General features: G+C 36.4%; 1 protein-coding gene across 2 annotated transcripts in view; it reads right to left on the reverse strand.

Annotated features, from left to right (window-relative positions):
• Positions 1-20,424, reverse strand: part of LOC127852965 (myoneurin-like) — a 32,981-nt gene that overhangs the window by 10,428 nt on the left and 2,129 nt on the right. For both annotated transcript variants that reach the window (XM_052387060.1, XM_052387070.1), the window contains exons 2-6: positions 18,314-19,393; positions 17,929-18,138; positions 7,785-7,927; positions 5,802-5,875; positions 2,550-2,633 (exon numbers count right to left, since the gene is read on the reverse strand). In XM_052387060.1, the coding sequence (XP_052243020.1) occupies positions 2,550-2,633; positions 5,802-5,875; positions 7,785-7,927; positions 17,929-18,138; positions 18,314-19,369 (1,567 nt within the window). In that variant the 5' untranslated portion in view covers positions 19,370-19,393. The remainder of the gene's footprint in view (positions 1-2,549; positions 2,634-5,801; positions 5,876-7,784; positions 7,928-17,928; positions 18,139-18,313; positions 19,394-20,424) is intronic.

Raw genomic sequence — 20,424 nt, forward strand, 5'->3', positions numbered from 1 at the left:
ATTGATGTGATTATGGACATATTTAGAAATGTTATATCTTTCTAATTTTTCCATGAATGGTAAGTTATTTTTAAATTTCATCAACAAAATGTAAGAATTAACACATTGCGTTGACTTTATCTTTAACTTTTAAAGCTCAACAAAAGTATCTGCAATACAGGACAGGACTAACTATATGACAGGAGTAATGAAACTGGTGGCATTTTTAATATTGTAAAGCAGAAACATTTTATTAGACATTGTGGTGAACCACTCAATTAACATTGTTTGCTAAGTTACACCACAGGAGTTTGAAATTCTATCCATAAAGCTAATCTAATGGCTAAATTAAAAATATATACCCCTATATAGTATAAAGACTACTTTATAGAATATAGGGGTATTTTTTTAGCCATTAGATTAGCTTTGTGGATAGAATTTCAAACTCCTGTGGTTACACCATGATTTGAACCTTACCAAAATAGTCACCATAAACATTCTTACCATGTGTTATCTCATGGTGTTTTTAATGTGGCTTCTAGAGTGGTAACAATGTTTTCTAAGATTTTGAGCTTAAAGAGGTACAGAATCAAATTTGTGTAATTCACCACTGAATACATTAATGAGATGTCCAAACTCATGATACCGTACTTATCTATTATATATTGTCTACAACCCTGAATGATGAACACAAAAACCATTAATAGTCATGTTAATTATATAACTGATATAATGTACCTGACATGTTCATAGCTCTACATATTGTAACACTGGTGTAAGCTGTTAAACAGTTGACATCCAGATGGTTTGCAATGCAATAGCAATGTAATAACCATGGACAAATGGATTAGTTAGACATAACTGAGCCGTGCTCTGTGAAAAAGGGGTTTAATGCATGTGAGTAAAGTGTCATCACAGATTAGCCTGTGCAGTCTACACAGGCTAATCAGGGATGACACGTTACGACTAAACTTGATTTTTGCTAACTTTCTTGAAACTAAAAATATCATACAAGCAAAAAGTATAAAGACACTTTACTCACATGCATTTAACCCCCTTTTCATAGACCAAGGCTAAAATAAAATGAATGCTATATAGTATTTGAAAGGTCATACAATTTATCCTGCATAACATATTTGGTTGTTATCCTGGGGACATTTAAAGCAATGTCATTAGGATTTTTAGGAAGTTATTTTTTACAGACATGAATAAGTGAATGGGTGGTTTTTAATGTTAATTTTTGTAAATAATCATTTCACAAATTTTGAAAATACAGCTTTTCTTAAGCTTTTTTTTTTGAAATGCGCCTTAAATGTTTCACCTATACCTATTTTGTTCAAAATAAAGTAAAGGGACTAATATCCTCAATCCATAGGTCAATTAAATATGGGCCGTGCTCTGTGGAAAAGGGGGTTTAATGCATGTGCGTAAAGTGTCGTCCCAGATTGTCCCATGCATTCCGTACAGGCTTTTCGGGACAACACTTTCCACTTTCATGATATTTTCTGAATAAAGAAAGTCTCTTCTTAACAAAAAACCAGTTAAGCAAAAAGAGTTGTCCCTGATAAGCCTGTGCAGACTAACAGGCTAATTTGAGACAACACTTAATGCACATGCATTAAACTCCCTTTTCACAGAGCGTGGCTCAAATATATTTTGAAGAAGACATGATGACCATGTCCAACAGTTTCACAGGGTAAGGTAAGAGGGCAAGGATCATTTGTATTAGTGCATAATTATTCAAAGCAAATGTCAGTTGTTTGATACTTATTGACAGTCGGCAATCAGTAATTGCTCACTCTAGTTCATTAAGAATAAAATTCAGGATACAAGATAAAATATGTGAAATGTTTTTGTTATTTAAAGTAAACATGTTTGTTGGATGGCTATACAAATTAATAATTTGAAATAATGATCTTCGAGAGAACATTCATTTTGTTTTTCAATAAGCATGTTAACAAGATGAAACAAGGGACAAAATTGTCACAAAACTAGGTTTTCAATTTGAAAAAAAAAGTCTGATAAAGGGAGACAACTCAAACTGAGCTGATTGTTTATAATTAACCCCCTTTGTTTCAAAATAAATATATTTTTAGTCGCGGCGACCTTGACTTTGGAGATATTGACGTAATTATTGCGTGCAACACACTATCTAATGATGGTGAACAAATGATTTAAAAATCACACATTGAATGACATAGTTATGGCCTGGACAAGCTCATTTAAGGCCATTTTTAACCTTTAAACTCGAAGTGTGACCTTGACCTTGGAGATATCAACGTAATTCTTTTGAGCAACACACCGTCTAATGATGGTGAACAAATGTGCCAAATGATTTTAAAGTCTCACAATGAAGGACAAAGTTATGGCCCAGACAAGCTTGTTCCGCCCGCCTGCCAGCCGACATTCGCCAATCTAATAACCAGTTTTTTCCTTCGGAAAACCTGGTTAAAAAGTCATAGATTGGTAAAAAGATAAACAGAATTCAGATATAATATTGCAGAATCTATTTTATCAAAATCATTTGGATATATCTTTCACACATCACATAAAGTGTATTCCATCCTTACCTCCATGAAAACTAACATGACGTTTAAGCTCGCTGTTAGTGCTACAAGCTTTCTGGCAAAGCCCACACATATATTTCTTGATCCCTGAAAACAATCATGTCAATTAATTATAATAAACTCAGAATAATTTCCAATTAGGAGCTTTGAAATACAACATTATATCAGTGTTGTATAATAACATAACATAAAGTAATACAATACTTTTGGAAAGCAATATGGAACATCCACAAGTATAAGAAATATTGGCTTCCATCAAAAAATCAACTTTATATACTTAAGACTTAAAAAAGGACCAGTGTCATAGTTTGGCTACAATTGGTTGCAGCTTAAATTCCTACCCTTATGATAACCCTTAAACAAAGGCTCTCCAGCTGTTCAATTTATCAATTTGCGAATATGTGAATAGGTTCTATCAACAAGAGGGCCTGAAAGGCCCAAAGTCGCTCACCTGAGATAACAAGATATTATTGGGACAAATCTTCTAAACAAGTTTCACGAAGATCGGAAAATAAATGTGGCCTCTAGAGTGTTAACAAGGTTTTACTATAGCCATATAAGGAAAAATGCCCCACCCCTGGCAGCCATGTTTTTCAACCAACCGGCATCATTTTTTTCCTCTTCCAAGATATCATCGGGATGTCTTCTGACCAAGTTTCATGAAGATCGGACAGTAAATGTTGCCCCATTCCGCGTGTCGATTTTTTAAATTGTTTTTAACTGTTCTAAATCAAAATCTACACTACTTGGGAGCTTCTAAAACACAACATTTTCTCTTTTTTTTATTTATTTATTTGCCCTCAATTTATTTCATTCAAGTCATGTATTTAAATATTAAATAAAAAGCAGAATAACAGTAGACATTAGCAAGCAAAACATGATTGAAAAACAACAACAATACAGTCACATATTATATGTACAAAACACTGTTCTGCGAGGCTTCTCCTGGTGCCAGGCATCCACCATTTTCCCGAAGTCTACTGCCTCAATGTCTGGCCCTTCAATGCTGACCGTCATCAGTGCATTGAGGACAGCAGACTTCATGCGAGCACGATTCTCCGTCTTTATCCTTTTCATCGTGCTGAATCCCCTCTCGCAGTGTGAAATAGTGTGAAAACATTTGAAGTGGACGGGAGCAATCAAATGAGACTTCTAATTCCAGTTAATTGTAATTATAACTTAAATTACCAACAACCGCAACAAACAAAAGTAACTGTTTATTTTTGAAGTACTGCTAAAATCGTCGTTAACAATTAAAATAAAACAAACAAACCAATTGAGCATAACTTTAACTGCTCTTAAGCCACTAGTACCGGTAGTAATCGATCATTATCCCCATAATTAGGGGACAAACACCATAATTGACCCCCATAAACGACCCGTAAATCGTTCGCACATCTTATCATCTAAGCCCATTATGCACACACCGCTGATTAGCGCGTGCGCGTTTTATCTGGTCGTCGGCCGAATGCAGACAACATTCGGATCAGAGCTTGCGAGCGCTTGTGAAATTTTCAAGCGTCGCGGCGACATGATCGGAAAAACAAGCGCCGTGGGGAGATTGATTTTGAACTTTGAAAACCGCGAGACTTCATTTACACAAAAAATGTCATAAAAGCAGAAAGTGTCGTCTCTGATTAGCTGTGCGGACCTGTGCAGTCTGCACAGGCTAATCTGGGACGACACTTTCCGCCTAAATTGGATTTTTGCTAAGAGACTTCATTTAAACAAAAAATGTCATAAAAGCAGAAAGTGTCGTCTCTGATTAGCCTGTGCGGACTGCACAGGCTAATCTGGGACAACACTTTACGCACATGCATTAAGCCCAGTTTTTCCAGAACATGACTCATATTGTAAAGATAATCATTCTGACTGTGTTTCATCAAGATTGAGTCATGAATGTGGCTGCTAGAGTGAAAATATGTTTTTCTAAGAACTGACAGGGTTACCTAGTTTGTTACTTCACTAAAATCCAATTTAAACTTGGCCTAGATATGAAAATTGCAAACACAATCTTGACTAAGCTTCATGAAGAACAAGTCATACCAGATAATGTGGCTTTGAGATTGGAAACAAGGTTTTTCCAGGATTCAACTATTTACCTAGAGCTTTTGCACACAAAGACCTGACTGAAATATAGCCTATGTATTGTCAAGATAATTATTAAGACCAGGATCTAGGAAGATTGCAAAATATAAGGCTACTTGAGTGTTAAACAAAAGTTTATAAGATGTGACCAGACCTAGTTTTTGTACAAAGGTAACCCAGATTCAAGCTTGGTCTAGATATTATTGCATAAACTCTATCTATAATGCCCTCTGGTGGGGTGCAGAAACTTGGCAAAATGAGGGCTTGAACGGAAGAAATCATGCATTAACAAGGCGATTCATGTGCCGTTCAAGCCCTGTTATGTGTTTTTCATATCCATAATCTGGTCCACACGCAATTACTTCCCGTCTCCAGCCTTCGACGACTTTGCAAGCATAAATGGGGAACTGAATAAGCACCAGTTTCCTCATGCATGCAGGGATAAAGGCAATGCCTATTTCAATCCACTTTTCAACTTATACCATCTGCACTCTCTTGACAACAGCTTTATTGTATTTGCATCGTCAATGAAGTTAAGGTTATTTACTCAACACTTTCAAAAGACTATGCTGTAAATTTAAGTGATTATGTACCTTCAACGATCCTGCTGTAAATTCCAAAATAATTCATTTCTTAATTTGCGCGGCTGCATTTCAACTTTGCATTAATCCACTGTTTAAACACATTTTAAATCGTAAACTGCCTATCCGAAGGTTAAGCCTCGTCATTTCGGATAATGACCGAGTGAGGCATATGTAAAACACAACCTTGAACTGTATTGAAATAATCGAATTATTTTGTCGATGTCGAATGAACAAAACATTGTTTTCAATGTTATTTTAATTTATTTTGGTATGTGTGATTTGTTCATGCAATAATAGAGAAAATACACAGTTTCTCAGACATGATCATCTGCGGCCGCTCTAAAAATCCGTTCCTGCCCGAGTGCGCAGATGATCATGCCCTCGAAAACGTGTATTATCCCTATATTGGAAAAGTGAACAGCCCGACCAAGTTTCATCAAGATTGACAGAAAAATGTGGCCTCCAGATTGATAACAAGCTTAAAATATGCCGGACTTAGACTGATCAAAATAGCTCACCATGATCATTTGTACCATGGTGAGCAAAACATGGACTGATATTTAATTATAAAAACTGGACCCACCTTTGTGAATGTTCTCATGTCGCTCAAAATCTTTGCAACTCTTGGTCATGAATGAACACTGGTCACACTGGTACCTGCACATCAAGACATGCACAGAACATAAAATGTGGACGAGATGAATAAAAGAGCTTGGAAATAAAGTCATGAATAGCACAATACACCACATGTTATTATATGTAGCAATACAGTAGGAATGAGTTAGGCAATTAATGCCTTCACTCAGCGCCTGTAACAGGGTTTACGCGCCATGATCCCATCATATCAATGGTATCCAGGGCTCAGCCTAGGTTCAAATTTGAGGGAGAAGTGACTTCTCCCTCAGCTGAAATCAGGGAGAAGTGAGTCCAAATTAGGGAGAAGAGAGCCCACTAAAAGGAGAAGTGGTTTCTGTTTGGCGTTTAATAAAATCTTCACTTGTTTATTACCCCTCATTACACCATCATCAATGACAAACAAATAATATATTGTTCAATAAGAACTTATGTGCATATATAAGCTAGAATGTTAAAATTTAGTTTTCTGTGTTTAAAGGGGCCTTTTCACAGATTTTGGCATTTTTTTAACTTATTCATTAAATGCTTTATATTGATAAATGTAAACATTGGATCGTAAAAGCTCCAGTAAAAAATCAAGAAAAAAAATAAAAAAAGGAAAAGAACATTGCCCGGAGCAGATTTCGAACCAGTGACCCCTGGAGCCCTGCCAGAGTCCTGAAGTAAAAACGCTTTAGCCTACTGAGCTATTCCGCCGAGTACACATAAGGACGTATTTTATACCTTATATAAGCAATCTTCGTAGTTTCACTAAATTTAACGACAAAAACAGAACTCTCCAAATTATTCAATCGTTTCGCGTTGCAACGCTTTATAATTTTTAGGTTTTAAAATCGTCAAAAGATGCATATAATGGCTATATTAGAGCATGGTTAATGTTAAGTATTACTGTTTCCTCACAAATATCATAACTAAAACGAAAACTTACGAATCTGAAACAACTTTTTTCAATTTTGTCAATTTACCAAAGCGTGAAAAGATCCCTTTAAGTGTTTTGATTCAATTGATCATTATATTTTGAAAACTATTTTTGATTTTTATGCATTTACTTACATAATACACTAAGAGGGATATAAAATAAAGTCGTTTACATATGGGTATATCAAATGATGGAAATTGGCACTATGCATGAGTGAGTTAGTTTCCAATGATTATGAATTCAAAACAAATTGCGCATCAAGTGGATAATTATTGTTTAAGAGTTTTGAAACACGAAACAAGTCAACAGTAGAACACACTAGAGTAAATAATATTCATATTTACTGTTGGGAATGTATTGCGTATGTTAACATTTTTGTGCATAAATACATGTCCATAACGAAGTCATTTCATCGCTTAGGTAAACTACTGCATATGTATAGACAATGCGCGCGTTCTCATTGGTTACTATCAATGATAATGTACCGCTTTACTCCGCCTGCAAAGGGGTATACTAATTGCGCTTGCAGAACAGAGAACTATCAAAACTGTCTGCGAAATGACACTCGCTTTCATCTTTTGATCTAAGCCTTATTGTTTGGAATGATTGCCAATGTATGCTAGTTGACTGGAGAAGCTTTTACAGCAGTCGATCTCTTGCTGTGATGATAAACTGAAATCATAAGGAGTTTCATCGGTGACTTTATGACACTTGTTAATAGAGAATTTTTAGATGGAAAAATTGAAGAAAAAAAAGGGCGATGTAAAAAAGAAAGCGGCCGAGCCCTGGTATCAAATCGATATGTGCATTGATATATACTGATATGTACTTGGGGAAGTCACATGTGGTAAAGTGGTAAAGGGTTAATGAAGAGGTTTAAACCTGACACATAAACCTTTTTCTAAACAAACATCATCAAATGTTTACAACAGGGATAAGGCCTGATGATTAAGGAGTCTTTTTTCCCAAAACCCAGAGCCCTGCCCTTTGTTCTTAGCCTGACTGACTCACACTTTGTAGTTCTCTGGTAGCGGCTGCCCATGTGCCTTGAAGAGGTGCCAGGACAGGTCAGACTTGAGCATGAACTTCTCAGAGCACAGATGGCACAGCTCTGACCAGGACTTCTCCCCGATATGGTGACGCTTGATGTGGATCTACAAACATGTTTATTGTTTGACAACAATTTCAGCTGTGCTCTGGGAAAACTGTTATTAGCACACGCAAAGCAAGGACGACACAAAGACTAGACTTTTTAACCCTTTGCATGCTGGGAAATTTGTCAGCTGCTAAAATGTTGTCTGCTGAATGTCTAAAATTAGCATTTTCTTCGATTTTTTCAAAGAATAATATCAGAATAGCAAACAGTTTGGATCCTGATGAGATGCCACGATCTGTGGCGTCTCATCTCGATCCAAACTGTTTGCAAAGGCCTTAAAAATTCGGTTCCCGCACTGAAATTTTTAAACAACAAATTGAATACAAGCAGAATGCAAAGGCTTATCTGGGACAACCCTCCCTGGCACATGCATTAAGCCCAGTTTTCCATGCATTAAGCCCAATTTTCCATGCATTAAGCCTAGTTTTCCATGCATTAAGCCCAGTTTTCCATGCATTAAGCCCAGTTTTCCATGCATTAAGCCCAGTTTTCCATGCATTAAGCCCAGTTTTCCATGCATTAAGCCCAGTTTTCTCAGAGCGCGACTTCTTTCTATTATGTGCTTATGTTCAGGTTGTACATTGTATGTCATAATGTATCTACATTTCGCTATGTATAACAACAAAAAAAGAAATATACAGCAGGCAATCAGTGCCCCAGATAATTATTTCGGTAATAGGGTTTTCACCCACTGATTTTGAAAAATAGGGTGATTTCATTCTTGGAATAGGGTGAAATGAGTTGCATACAGTAAAACCATTGCTGCTTTACTTCTGTTGAAGCTGCACACAATTGTATTGATTCAATAAAACTGTAAACTAATATAATTAACTTTAATAAACTGATGTTTCATAACATCTTTAATCCTTGAAACTGTCAATAATATAAACTTTAAACTTAAAAAAAATCGATAACACGAATGATTCGGCACTTGTTGACTCTTGCTTTCTTGGTTCGATAAAGTTAGCGATCGACACATTTTGGCGCAACAATTGCGGACGTCTTTCTCTTAGACATTTTTATTACGCATCGTATTAGAAACTGAAAGTACAGACACTTTACAAATATTTGCACAATGAACGACGGATTAAGTCAGATTGAAAACGCATGTATGTCGTCGTAAATAATTTTGTCAGCCGCTTTATTTAACTATGAAATCTAGTCCGCAGAGCGTTTGAATAGCTTTGACTGTTTTATTGCGTTTATAAAAGCGTCGCCGCGTAACGAAAATAATCACAAACAAGAAATATCTTTAAAAAAGATATACGGCGTTGATTGTGGTTGCAGTTAATGAAAGGTAAAGACTTCAATGAATGAGATTAAAGATAGCGAATGTCTTTTTATGTGCAGTTCTTAGCTGCAGCAAACGCAGTACGGGATGATCAGTGCCCCAGATAATTATTTCGGTAATAGGGTTTTCACCCACTGATTTTGAAAAATAGGGTGATTTCATTCTTGGAATAGGGTGAAATGAGTTGCATACAGTAAAACCATTGCTGCTTTACTTCTGTTGAAGCTGTACACAATTGTATTGATTCAATAAAACTGTAAACTAATATAATTAACTTTAATAAACTGATGTTTCATAACATCTTTAATCCTTGAAACTGTCAATAATATAAACTTTAAACTTAAAAAAAATCGATAACACGAATGATTCGGCACTTGTTGACTCTTGCTTTCTTGGTTCGATAAAGTTAGCGATCGACACATTTTGGCGCAACAATTGCGGACGTCTTTCTCTTAGACATTTTTATTACGCATCGTATTAGAAACTGAAAGTACAGACACTTTACAAATATTTGCACAATGAACGACGGATTAAGTCAGATTGAAAACGCATGTATGTCGTCGTAAATAATTTTGTCAGCCGCTTTATTTAACTATGAAATCTAGTCCGCAGAGCGTTTGAATAGCTTTGACTGTTTTATTGCGTTTATAAAAGCGTCGCCGCGTAACGAAAATAATCACAAACAAGAAATATCTTTAAAAAAGATATACGGCGTTGATTGTGGTTGCAGTTAATGAAAGGTAAAGACTTCAATGAATGAGATTAAAGATAGCGAATGTCTTTTTATGTGCAGTTCTTAGCTGCAGCAAACGCAGTACGGGATGATCAGTGCCCCAGATAATTATTTCGGTAATAGGGTTTTCACCCACTGATTTTGAAAAATAGGGTGATTTCATTCTTGGAATAGGGTGAAATGAGTTGCATACAGTAAAACCATTGCTGCTTTACTTCTGTTGAAGCTGTACACAATTGTATTGATTCAATAAAACTGTAAACTAATATAATTAACTTTAATAAACTGATGTTTCATAACATCTTTAATCCTTGAAACTGTCAATAATATAAACTTTAAACTTAAAAAAAATCGATAACACGAATGATTCGGCACTTGTTGACTCTTGCTTTCTTGGTTCGATAAAGTTAGCGATCGACACATTTTGGCGCAACAATTGCGGACGTCTTTCTCTTAGACATTTTTATTACGCATCGTATTAGAAACTGAAAGTACAGACACTTTACAAATATTTGCACAATGAACGACGGATTAAGTCAGATTGAAAACGCATGTATGTCGTCGTAAATAATTTTGTCAGCCGCTTTATTTAACTATGAAATCTAGTCCGCAGAGCGTTTGAATAGCTTTGACTGTTTTATTGCGTTTATAAAAGCGTCGCCGCGTAACGAAAATAATCACAAACAAGAAATATCTTTAAAAAAGATATACGGCGTTGATTGTGGTTGCAGTTAATGAAAGGTAAAGACTTCAATGAATGAGATCAAAGATAGCGAATGTCTTTTTATGTGCAGTTCTTAGCTGCAGCAAACGCAGTACGGGATGATACGCGGAGTTTTCGCGGCTTATTTTACATTATTACATATTGCTGGTCATAAACGTATAGATACAAAACAGAAAACCAAAAGAAGAAATTAAAACATATGAGTCAACCGGCCACACGCGAAGTATCCGTATATATTTTAAATATTTATACGCGCGTTCTTCGAACAAACCTGTTTGAGTGGTTTGTCTGGCGTTGCTATTTGATTCGATTTTTAACAGTATCGAGAATCATTGCGCTCATGCTTAATTCATTAGTCAATATGATAGCATAATTCTTGTTAGATTAATTAAAAATAATATTTATCATGGTATTGTTGTAAAACACATTAAGAATCTATTATTGACAAACCATATGATATCGCTGGATATCTTCATTTAACATCTGTCTGGTCTAAAGAAAATTCCAATTCACCTAGTTCACGCTATAGCGTCTTTATTATAACGATTATTTTCCTGGCCGCGAACTCCGATCAGCACATAGGATAGAGACGCAGCGATGACCTGTATGTAAACTCTGACATTCACAGACAGTGGCCGCAAATTGACCCGATATTCCTCGCGAGTTGAAATGCAATACATTAAAGTGAGTCTTCGCTTCCACTGCTCTCTATACTACAACATGTTAACATGTTGACAGGAATATGGAAGTTAGTAATAAATATGAGAAAATAGCCTTTAAGTGCAAACGTTCTCGCGCTGAAAATCTTCTGAAAATAAAAGGTGGACGCACAAACTGTATTGATGTCGAGATTGAGTGTAAAACTGTTCTATCTATTAAGCCTTTTCATTAGATGTAAAATTGTTTCATGCTGAACACGCAGTAAACAGTGTTACAAAGACGCGGACATGCTTCCAATGTTCTGGTCGTATTCTCAAATCAGCCAATGCAGTCAATGAAGTGTATTCATCTGTACTTGGCCGCAGGAAGTTTTATTTGAATTCTATTGGACGCTAACAAAGGTCAGGCTAAGGTGAAAAGCTGGCTTAATACAGCTTACGCCGAAAAATACCGAAAATGAGCAAAGTTTTTTCGATCAAAGCTATTGTATCGTACGCATCAAATAAGACGAATGTGCGTAAAAGGCAAATCGGGTGCGTTTTCAATACGCATGATATTGTATTTCTTTGCGTTTTTAAACATTTTAATAGGGTGAAAGACGCACATACGCAGCTTATCTGGGGCACTGAGGCAATATTAAGATTAATCACATGCTCAACACAGTCATGCTGCAAGCAGAAGAACAAATTTAGTTATCCACTTCCACAAATAAAAAATAGAGAACTAGATCCGCATTGAAATTGCACAAGACACTGTTTAAAAACCTTAAAACTTCATGTATCATATTTGAACAGATTTGTGCAAAAATAAAACTAGAGCTTTGTCACAGATGTGAATAATACCCCCACATGCTGCATTGACACATACTATTTTGCATGTTGTCTTCACAAAAAACAGCGGACACCATGCTCAATTTTTAAACGCACAAGTGACCCCTTGACCTAGTTTTTGACCCGGAAAGGCCCATGTTCTTACTTGGCCTTAAGATCATCTCCATAAAACTTCTGACCAAGTTTGGTGAAGATCGGATGTAAACTATTTGAATAAGAGAGCGGACACCATGCTGAATGTTAAATAAGAAATGTGTCCACAGGACACGGATGCCCCCAACTGTAACTTTGTCACTACATAAAAGTATAACTGTGTAAACGCTTGGTAGAAGTTATTAGCTTTTTCAAATCCTAAACGCAGATTTCGAACCTAAACGCGGACCCTAAGTTCAAGGTCAAGGTCACATGGGTCAAAATTTGTGTGTGTATGGAAAGGCCCTGTCCATATACACATGCATTCAAAATATGAAATTGCTATCTGAAGCAACATAGAAGTTATGAGCATTTTTCGAAATCTAAACGCAAAGTGTGACGGACAGACGGACGGACAGACAAATGGACAGTCCGATCACTATATGCCCTCCTTCAGGGGCATAAAAATGTCTTAGAATATCAAAATAAATCAGAAAGCCACATAAACTAGAGAGCAGACAACATGCTTAATCCTTGAAATGCACTAAGTGACCCCATGACCTAGTTTTTGACTCCGCATGACCCATATTCGAACTTGATCTAGATATTGTCTTAATACAACTTCTTACCAAGTTTAGTAAAGATCAGATGAAAACTACTTCAATTAGAGAGCGGACACCATGCCAAATCCTTGAAATGCACTAAGTGACCCAGTGACCTAGTTTTTGACCCGGCATGACCCATATTCGAACTTGACCTAGATATTGTCTTGATACAACTTCTGACCAAGTTTAGTAAAGATCAGATGAAAACTACTTCAATTAGAGAGCGGACACCATGCCAAATCCTTGAAATGCACTAAGTGACCCAGTGACCTAGTTTTTGACCCGGCATGACCCATATTCGAACTTGACCTAGATATTGTCTCGATACAACTTCTGACCAAGTTTAGTAAAGATCAGATGAAAACTACTTCAATTAGAGAGCGGACACCATGCTAAATCCTTGAAATGCACTAAGTGACCCCGTGACCTAGTTTTTGACCCGGCATGACCCATATTCGAACTTGACCTAGATATTGTCTGGATACAACTTCTGACCAAGTTTGGTAAAGATCGGATGAAAACTATTTGAATTAGAGAGCAGACATGAAGTGTGACCGACCCACCGACGGACATTGCGAAAACTATATACCCCCTTTTCTTCGAAATGGGGGCATAAAAACGCACTAAGTAATCGCTTGACCTAGTTTTAGGCCCGAAATGGCCCATGTTCAAACTTGTCCTAGAGATCATTTAGATAAAACTTGTGACCAAGTTTGGTGAGGATAGGATGAAAACTACTTGAATTAGAGAGCAGACAACATGGTGAGGTTTAAAACGCACTAAGTCACCCCGTGACCTAGTTTTTGAGCCGGCAATGGCCCGGCATGACCCATATTCAAACTTGACCTAGACATCATCTAGATACAACTTCTGACCAAGTTTGGTGAAGATTGAATGAAAACTACTTGAATTAGAGAGCGGACAACATCGTGATGTTTAAAACGCACTAAGTGACCCCATGACCTTGATTTTGACCCAGCATGACCCATATTCAAACTTGCCCTAGACATTATCAAGATACAACTTCTGACCAATTTTGGTGATGATTGGATAGAAACTACTTGAATTAAAGAGCAGACAACATTGTGAGGTTTAAAACACACTAAGGGACCCCGTGACCTATTTTTTGACCCGGCATGACCCATGTTCGAACTTGACCTACACATCATCTGACCAAGTGTTGTGAAGATCAGATCTAATTTACTTGAAATAGAGAGCGGACACCATGCTCAATGTGTAAAACATACTAAGTGACCCTGTGACCTAGTTTTTGATCTGGCATGGCCTATGTTATAACTTGGCCTTCAGATCATCTAGATAAAACTTCTGACCAATTTTGGTGAAGATCGGATGAAAACTACTTGAATAAGAGAGAGGACACCATGCTGAATGTTAAAAAACGCACTTAGTGACCCCGTGACCTAGTTTTTGACCCAGCAAGGCCCATGTCTGAACTTGGCCTTAAGATCATCTAGATACAACTTCTGACCAAGTTTGGTGAAGATCGGATGAAAACTACGCTGAATGTTAAAAACGCACTAAGTGACCCCGTGACCTAATTTTTGACCCGGCAAGGCCCATGTTCGAACTTGGCCTTAAGATCATCTAGATACAACTTCTGACCAAGTTTGGTGAAGATCAGATGAAAACTACTTGATTTAGAGAGCGGAAACTTAATAGTGACGGACAGACAGACCGACAGACCGACCAACCAACCGAAAGACAAGTTCACTCCTATATACCCCTTTAACTTCGTTTGTGGGGGTATAATAAATAAAGCAAACTTGATGAAATAGCACATTTTGTCAATACTGGAGAGTAGACTACCTCAGCCTTAAAATACATGTCTTGTTTTTTTCCCAATTTTTTTAAATACTGTTTTTAGTTACCTTACTCACACTTTTCCTAAGCAGACTGTTTAACCTTAATCCTACATACAAGTTGGCTGGTTTACCTTAATCCTACATACAAGTTGGCTGGTTTACCTTAATCCTACATGCAAGTTAGTAGGCTGGTTTACCTTAATCCTACATGTACATGCTATTTGACTAGTTTACCTGAATCCTATGTGCAAGAAGGCTGGTTTACCTGAATTTTATGTGCTCATACTTTTGAGTGTAACTGAAAACTGGCCTATGTAATTCAGAGTTAAGAAGAGTGGGCAGAGAAATATTTGTATTAGTACATACAGTGCTCCAGATAACATGCGTAAAGGCGTAAAAACGAATTAAATTTCTTAAATAATGATTTAGATTTAAAATCTTTGCGTAAAGTTACGCATTGAAAAAATAAAACACGAAATCGAAATTTTCGAATGTGCGTAAAACTTCCAGTAGCAAATTATGTATGGTAAACATTTCATCTCGGTTCTGGCTCGTCTAGGCGCTCAATTAAAACTACAATTTTAAATCAACGTCACTCAAGCGTTTGCTGTGAGGAAGAGCCACAACTAATAACGTACGAAATGCCAAACGGTCTTCAGTTCTCCTAGATTTGCTAACGAGTCATCACTGCTTATTGTACCTTTTTAATTACACTTATCGTAATTTTTATACACAAGTAATATACTGTATACATATTCAAAATGCCATTTAAATTAAATGTTAAATATAGTATTTGATATGACTTTAACGGCTACCAAAAGGCCATTATGACCTATATAAAGCCGAAGTGTTAGTGACCGTTTTACAGAAAACATCTAAATGGCCGACTGAAGCGGTGTATTGAAGCGTGGAAGGCAAAAAAAAAGCCATTTCAGTGTCAAAAGTCCTCGCTGCATGCATTTTTTCAATTAGATTCAAATACCCAAAGTATGGGTTCGTCAATAATTGATGAACTTATATGCTCTTGCGTAAATGACTGCGAATCTAAAGCACTCAAAATTATTTGGTAATATATTGTTAAGAATTAATTTTATAAATAGGGGGTAAAATAAGAATTAATTTTTAAAATAGGGAGTAAATAAGAATTTGACCAAATTTTTATCTGGAGCTCTGAGTACATATTACAGGTCTATTCCAACAAAAGTTATCTGGCCAAGCTGGTCATCATTCCTATTATTATCTTGATAGTTTAAACTTTTACCAACTAGTTTGCTGGCCAGCTGAATGAGTTCTATCAAAGCTTGCTTCTTCACTTCTCTACTTAATACATACTGGTAATAACTATTACAAGGGAAAAAAATTGTCACAAAACCAGGTTTTCAACTCCAAGTGTGACCTTGACCCTGGAGATATCAATGTAATTCTTTCGCGCGACACACCGTCCTATGATGGTGAACAAATGTGCCAAATGATTTCAAAAGCTCACCATGAACGACATAGTTATGGCTCAAACAAATTCATTAATGGCCATTTTGACCTTTGAACTCAAATTGTGACCTTGACCTTGGAGATATCAACGTAATTCTTTCGCGCGACACACCGTCCAATGATGATGAACACATGTGCCAAATGAAAAATCTCACAATGAACGACATAGTTGTGGCCCGGACATGCTTCTTCCGCAAGCCCGCCCGCCAGCCCACCAGCTGTTATTCGCCAATCTAATAACTAGTTTTTTCTTTCGGAAAATCTGGTTAAAAATACAGCAGACAACATTTTGATATTTTGGAAAAGGCCACTACCAAGGCCAAAACACCAACTTTTGGGAAAGGGTCACAACCTTTTTTTCTGGGAAAAAGACACAATTTTCTGGCTTTGGGGAATGAAAACTACTGAGGTAGATTGGAAATTTAGAGAAAAATGCATGATTTTAGAGAATATCTGTAGGGGAAAGGGCCTTTTTGGTTAAGGATGAAAAAAAAAGAGGCTCCTTGCGAAGAAGGGTTTTTTGGCCCTGACTACAAACTACACAAAGTGAAAATAGAAAATTTGACAGCAGTATTTTATTTTATTGTTACTATTAACCCTTTCCCACATAAGAAGCAAAGTGAAAATTGCTTTTGCAACCAGCATAAAACCAGAACAGCCCATGAGGATATCACAGTCTGTTCAGGTTTTATTCTGTTTGCTGCTCATCAGTATCTGAGGGTTGGAAATGAAGCCTTTAAAACTTGAATATAGTAAGAAAGGTGTTTAATAAAATTTAACTGTCTTAGGGACTACAAATGCGTACACATATCTAAGTGGTAATGGTTAAATACGTATCTATCTAAGTGGTAAAGGGTTAAATACGTATCTAAGTCTTAAAGTGGTAAAGCGCTAAATACGTATATAAGTGGTAAAGGGTTAAATATGTATCTAAGTGGTAAAGGGTAAAATACGTATCTAAGTTGTAAAGGGTTCAGATTCTCCAGCAATCCCACCTAAGCAAATTTCTACGGTACTTATTTTGAATCCAAAAGAAGTAACACATACATTTGTTTATGCTTTCCCAAGCAGGCATTGTCAGCCTTTTATTATCTAAACTTTTAAATCTGTGCCACTGACAGTAAGTGAAAATAAATTTACTTCTTGGCTCATTGCTTTCTTAAGACAATTTTATAACACAATAGTTTAAGTCTCTTTGCAATTGTATTTTGGGTTTTATAAAAAAAAAATGTAAATTATCTATAAACATAATATATAGCGATTTTTTTTGTCCTATTGCCATTGGGAAAAGTGCCGGTACCAGCCCAATTGGGAAAATTGTGCGCAAAAAAAACTGAAATTGGGAAAATTCGCCTCATGAAGTCTTCATATTGAGAAATTAGTGTATTTGACTATTTTGCTCCCAAATACTTTAAAATTGATAATTAATGTTGTCAAGTTGTCAATATTATATTATATTCACATAGGTTCAAGCCATATTGCCTCATAGGGAAACAAACTAAATGTTGCATTTTATTTATATCCCCCAATTTTTTTATTTTATTTTTTTAGAAATCTTAAATTGGGAATTTTATGACAGCTATTGGGAAATTTGTAGTTTTTTTCCTAATTGGGAATGTGCCGTTTTTCAGAGCTGATGGCAAATGGCAAACGACTTCATACAGCCCAAAAGGGGAGTTTACTTTACATTGTACATAACATAAACAGCCTTACATCCAGACCACTTTGCTGATTGAATCCCTCATCACAAAGAAGGCATTGCCAGGTCTTCTCAGAACTGTGAATATTCAGATGAGTACGCAGGATGTTAGCAAGTTTAAACGCCTTCCCACAAAACTCACACACATGCGGACGGGCCTCGGAGTGACGACTTTTCATGTGTGCCTTCAAGTTGTGCCTGTTTGATGCCACATAAGTGCACCCCTAGAATAATAAAATTGCCAAATCTGTTGTTTGGTAATGTCATTTTGGGGCTTGAATTTCAGACCCATTAAAAAAAAAATCTCATCTATCTAAGGATATAAATTTATGTCAAACAAAAACCTCCCTGGAAGGACCTAAGATTAAATTAAAGGACTTAGTATAATACTTGACTAGCCTCCATTTCACAAGGAGTCATGTTGTATTTCTCTGCATCATACTGGATACCATGTTTGCTAAACTCGTGGAATACCTTCCGCTTACGGCTGGACAAAACCTTCGAACAAACACTGCAAGGAACTTGTTCCCTCTCCCGTTTCTTATAAACTCTCTTTGGTTTCTCTCCTGTTTGAAGTGTTTTATTAGTCTCTTTTGTTTTAATACTTTCTTTCTTTGTCTCAGGTGCCTTTTCAAAGTCACTGCTTATTTCAAAATCATCAGTATCAGTGTCATAAGTATTTTCAGTAACTGAAAAGTTTACATGCTCTTTATCAGTCGAATTGGAGCTTTCTTCAATTTTCTTTGTGTTTGCATTATCATCTGCTTTATAGTTAGTTTCATCAACTTCCATTTTTATGGTGGAAACTTGTGATTCATAAACAATGTTTGCATTTTTTGGATATTCAACTATGTCTCTTTTGTGTTTTTGCTTTGGACCCTTAAAAGCCCGTTTTCTTGTCTTCTTACTTTTGGCGATTGCTTTTAAAGACTTGCCTTTCACAGCAGCCTGTTTTTTTATCCTAACTGGTTCATCATTTTCAACAAATCTTTCAATAAATTCCTCATTTTGTTCTGAACTGCTTTGTAAAGATATGTGGTAACCATGGTTGCTTTCATCAACAGCCTTCAATTCATTAGCGACTTGAGAATTTCCTTTTACTTTTTCTTTGTAATTATTACACAGTTTTAAAGCATCCATAAGCTGAAAATCTTTACACAAACTAATAACATCATCAATGTCTTCTGGACTGACTTGAAGTGTACCCAAATACATGAAGTTTACAACTATTTTCAATACATTTCCAGAGTAGGATCTCAGCTGCAAACTGGATTTAGTTGATCGAACAATAAGGTCCGCAAAAAAGGGACTTGAGGCTACCAACACAAGCTTATGCACTCGGATATTCCGATCACTTGCCTGTAATGTTACATCGCACATAGTTCCAGTTTCTAGCAGAGTGTAAAGGTGGTGAAGAAGAGCCATGCAATGGCCCTGAACCTCCAAGTTCACCATCGTTGGGTTAGTTAATGGTACCCACTGAAATTAACAAGGGCTGTTTGTAAAACATGCATGCCCCCATATGGGCTGTCAGTTGTAGTGGCAGCAAATTATGTGAATACGTTTTTTGTTACTGTCACCTTGACCTTTGACCTAGTGACCTGAAAATCAATAGGGGTCATCTGCAAGTCATAATCAATGTACCTATGAAGTTTCATGATCCTAGGCGTAAGCATTCGTAAGTAATCATCCGGAAACCATTTAACTGTTTCGAGTCACTGTGACCTTGACCTTTGACCTAGTGACCTGAAAATTAAAAGGGATCATCCGTCAGTCATGATCATTGTACCTATGAAGTTTCATGATCCTAGGCGTAAGTATTGTTGAGCTATCATCCGGAAACCATTTTACTATTTCAAGTCACTGTTACCTTGACCTAGTGACCTGAAAATCGATAGGGGTCATCTGCCAGTCATGATCAATGTAACAGTGAAGTTTCATGATCCTAGGTGTAAGCGTTCTTGAGTTATCATACGGAAACCAGCTGGTGGACGTACCGACCGACCGACATGTGCAAAACAATATACCCCTCTTCTTCGAAGGGGGGCATAAAAATATAAGCCTCTAGATCATAAAATGCATTCTATATAAGCCAGATATTAGGCCCTACAAGATTTCGTGAGGGGAGACAAACAAACTTAAGTACCTCACCATTTCTTTAATTGGAACATTGAACCCTGTCACCAGGCAGTATGTTTATAATCAGCTAGATGGGTCTTTATTTTTTACTGGTGCAGTGCCTTCATCTGCCACTGTCTAGACATATACAATCCCATTAAAATACCATGTTAATTTGGAGATTGTTTGGGGTCGATCAAAGCAAATAATTTCATAAACAATACTGAACATTTTTTGTATTGATATAACAATATTTTTAAAAATTCTCAATTTGACCCCTTAAATTTAAATACATCAAACACGAACAATTTATATTTGAGAAGCGTCCGTAAATGCTTAAAAAAAATGTGTCATGGTATTACATGTATGTACACAATAATTGTGATTAAATA

This window comes from Dreissena polymorpha, chromosome 1 (genome assembly GCF_020536995.1).
Source record: "Dreissena polymorpha isolate Duluth1 chromosome 1, UMN_Dpol_1.0, whole genome shotgun sequence".
Taxonomy (NCBI): Eukaryota; Metazoa; Mollusca; class Bivalvia; order Myida; family Dreissenidae; genus Dreissena; species Dreissena polymorpha.